This window comes from Nematolebias whitei, chromosome 21 (assembly GCF_014905685.2).
Source record: "Nematolebias whitei isolate Nwh7 chromosome 21, NemWhi1, whole genome shotgun sequence".
Classification (NCBI taxonomy): domain Eukaryota; kingdom Metazoa; phylum Chordata; class Actinopteri; order Cyprinodontiformes; family Rivulidae; genus Nematolebias; species Nematolebias whitei.
The window spans coordinates 30,999,069-31,001,451 of NC_056518.1; the positions used below are offsets into that span (position 1 = coordinate 30,999,069).

The following is a 2,383-nucleotide window of genomic DNA, read 5'->3' on the forward strand; positions in this document are numbered from 1 at the left end:
GGGGGGTCTGTAGGTAAATTTAGCATTCAGGGTCAAAGGTCAGAACACCGACTGACAGCAGCAGGTTCCAGCAACGACCTGAACGATTCACAGGATTCTGAAAACATCTGGAGCGCTACTGTCCTCAGATAAATGAAACAAGCGTTTGGTGAAAGAATGCACATCACCCGCCACCTTTCAGGCCCAGTGTTAGTCCCCAGATGAATGAAATGAGCAGTGAAGGAATGCATGTCGCCCGCTGCCTTTCAGACCCAGTTTTCATCTTAAGCTGAATGAAACGAGCACCCGGTGAAGTAATGCATATTGCCCACTACCTTTCAGGTCCAGTTTTATTCCCCAGATAAATAAAATGAGCAGTCAGGGAAGAAATGCATGTCGCCCACCACCTTGCCGACCCAGTTTTAGCCCCCGGATGAATGAAAGGAGCGTTTGGCGAAGGAATGCATGTCGCCCACCACATTGCAGACTTAGTTTCAGTCCCAAGATGGATGAAACAATCATTCAGTAAAGGAATGCATGTCGCCCGCCACCTTTCAGGCCCAGTTTACATCCCCAGATCAATGAAACAATCATTCAGTAAAGGAATGCATGTCGCCCGCCACCTTTCAGGCCTACTTTTAGTCCTCAGATGAATGAAACGAGCATTCAGTGAAGGAATGCCTGTTGCCCACCTCCTTTCAGGCCCAGTTTTAGTCCCCAGATGAGAGAAATGAGCGTTCAGTGAAGGAATGCATGTCGCCCGCCACCTTTCAGGCCTAATTTTAGTCCCCAGATGAGAGAAATGAGCGTTCAGTGAAGGAATGCATGTCGCCGGTCGCCTTTAAACAAGCATCTCTCTTTTAGCCCTCAGAGTATGTGATGGAGATGACTCAACTACTACCACAGCAGATTTTAGTTCAGTATTTGTGGACCCTCGGAGTTGGAGGCATCATTGTTTGGAATGAATGATTAGGTGAGGCGGCCATCTTGGCTCAGGTTGACTCCAGATGTCCCTTCAATGATTTGAGAAGTACGAGACGATGGACGGACTCAAACTGACCGCAGCTCATGTTGCCTTTGAAGACTTGTTTGTTGTAAACAATGTTTGTTTGTGTTGGAGCAGAGGAGGCCGCCATGTTTGATCGTAGATCTGTTCAGCGACTTCAGAGACGGCTCAAAGCTGCTGGACCTGCTGGAGGTGATGAGCGGTCAGCGCATGGTGAGCAGAACCTGTAGAACCTGAGCGGCACCGGCAGCTGTGCTGACCCAAACTCACTGACAGATGTGTGGTTTTCAGAGCCGTGACCGAGGCAGGGGGACGTTTCAGCACAGGAGCAACATCCAGAAGGCGCTCGCCTTCCTCCAAACCAAATCGGTAAATAAAGACTCGACTCCTTTTAAAACCCAAACTGACCAGAACCAGAACCTGATCCACTTTTTACTATTACGGAGTTTAGTTTTACACTAAATGTTTTGAACCTAATGTTTTGATAGTTTGTCGTGTGTGTCTTTAGATAGGTGAATAAATTAGCAATATTTAGAAGATTAAAGTAAACCTGGGAGACTTTAAGACAGTTGTGAGAATGTTTCTATTTTCCAGATCAAACTGGTCAACATCAACATTCCTGACATCATGGATGGGAAACCATCAATCATCCTGGGCCTCATCTGGACCATCATCCTGCAGTACCACGTCAGTACTCCAAACATCAGTCCAGGGTCTGGTTCGGGTGGAGATCAGCAGAAATCAGAGGACGGATGGACTGAGCTCTGATCTTTGACACTCTTTAGGCTCTAGTTACTGTAGTTAGTTTTATTAATAGTTACTGTAGTTAGTTTTATTAATAGTTACTGTAGTTAGTTTTATTAATAGTTACTGTAGTTAGTTTTATTAATAGTTACTGTAGTTAGTTTTATTAATAGTTACTGTAGTTAGTTTTGTTAGTAGTTGCTGTAGTTAGTTTTATTAATAGTTACTGTAGTTAGTTTTATTAATAGTTACTGTAGTTAGTTTTATTAATAGTTACTGTAGTTAGTTTTGTTAATAGTCATTGTAGTTAGTTTTGATTACAACTAGAACTACTGACAGTAACTGTAGTTACTATCAGTAGTTTCAGTTATAGGTACTGTAGTTAGTTTACGTTGTAGTTGCTGTAGTTAGTTTCGGTTGAAGTTGCTGCAGTTATTTTTGGTTGCAGTTGCTGTAGTTAGTTTTGGTTGCAGTTGCTGTAGTTTGTTTCAGTTGCAGTTGCTCTAGTTAATTTTGGTTGTAGTTGCTGTACTTAGTTTTGGTTGTAGTTGCTGTAGTTTGTTTCGGTTGCAGTTGCTCTAGATAATTTTGGTTGTAGTTGCTTTAGTTAGTTTTGGTTGTAGTTACTGTACTTAGTTTTGGTTGTAGTCACTG

General features: G+C 42.9%; 1 protein-coding gene across 1 annotated transcript in view; it reads left to right on the plus strand.

Moving 5' to 3' along the window:
• Positions 1-2,383, plus strand: part of syne2b (spectrin repeat containing, nuclear envelope 2b) — a 46,741-nt gene that overhangs the window by 10,654 nt on the left and 33,704 nt on the right. Inside the window, exons 4-6 of the mRNA XM_037694816.1 lie at positions 1,103-1,198; positions 1,277-1,354; positions 1,580-1,672. Coding sequence (XP_037550744.1) covers positions 1,103-1,198; positions 1,277-1,354; positions 1,580-1,672 — 267 coding nt within the window. The remainder of the gene's footprint in view (positions 1-1,102; positions 1,199-1,276; positions 1,355-1,579; positions 1,673-2,383) is intronic.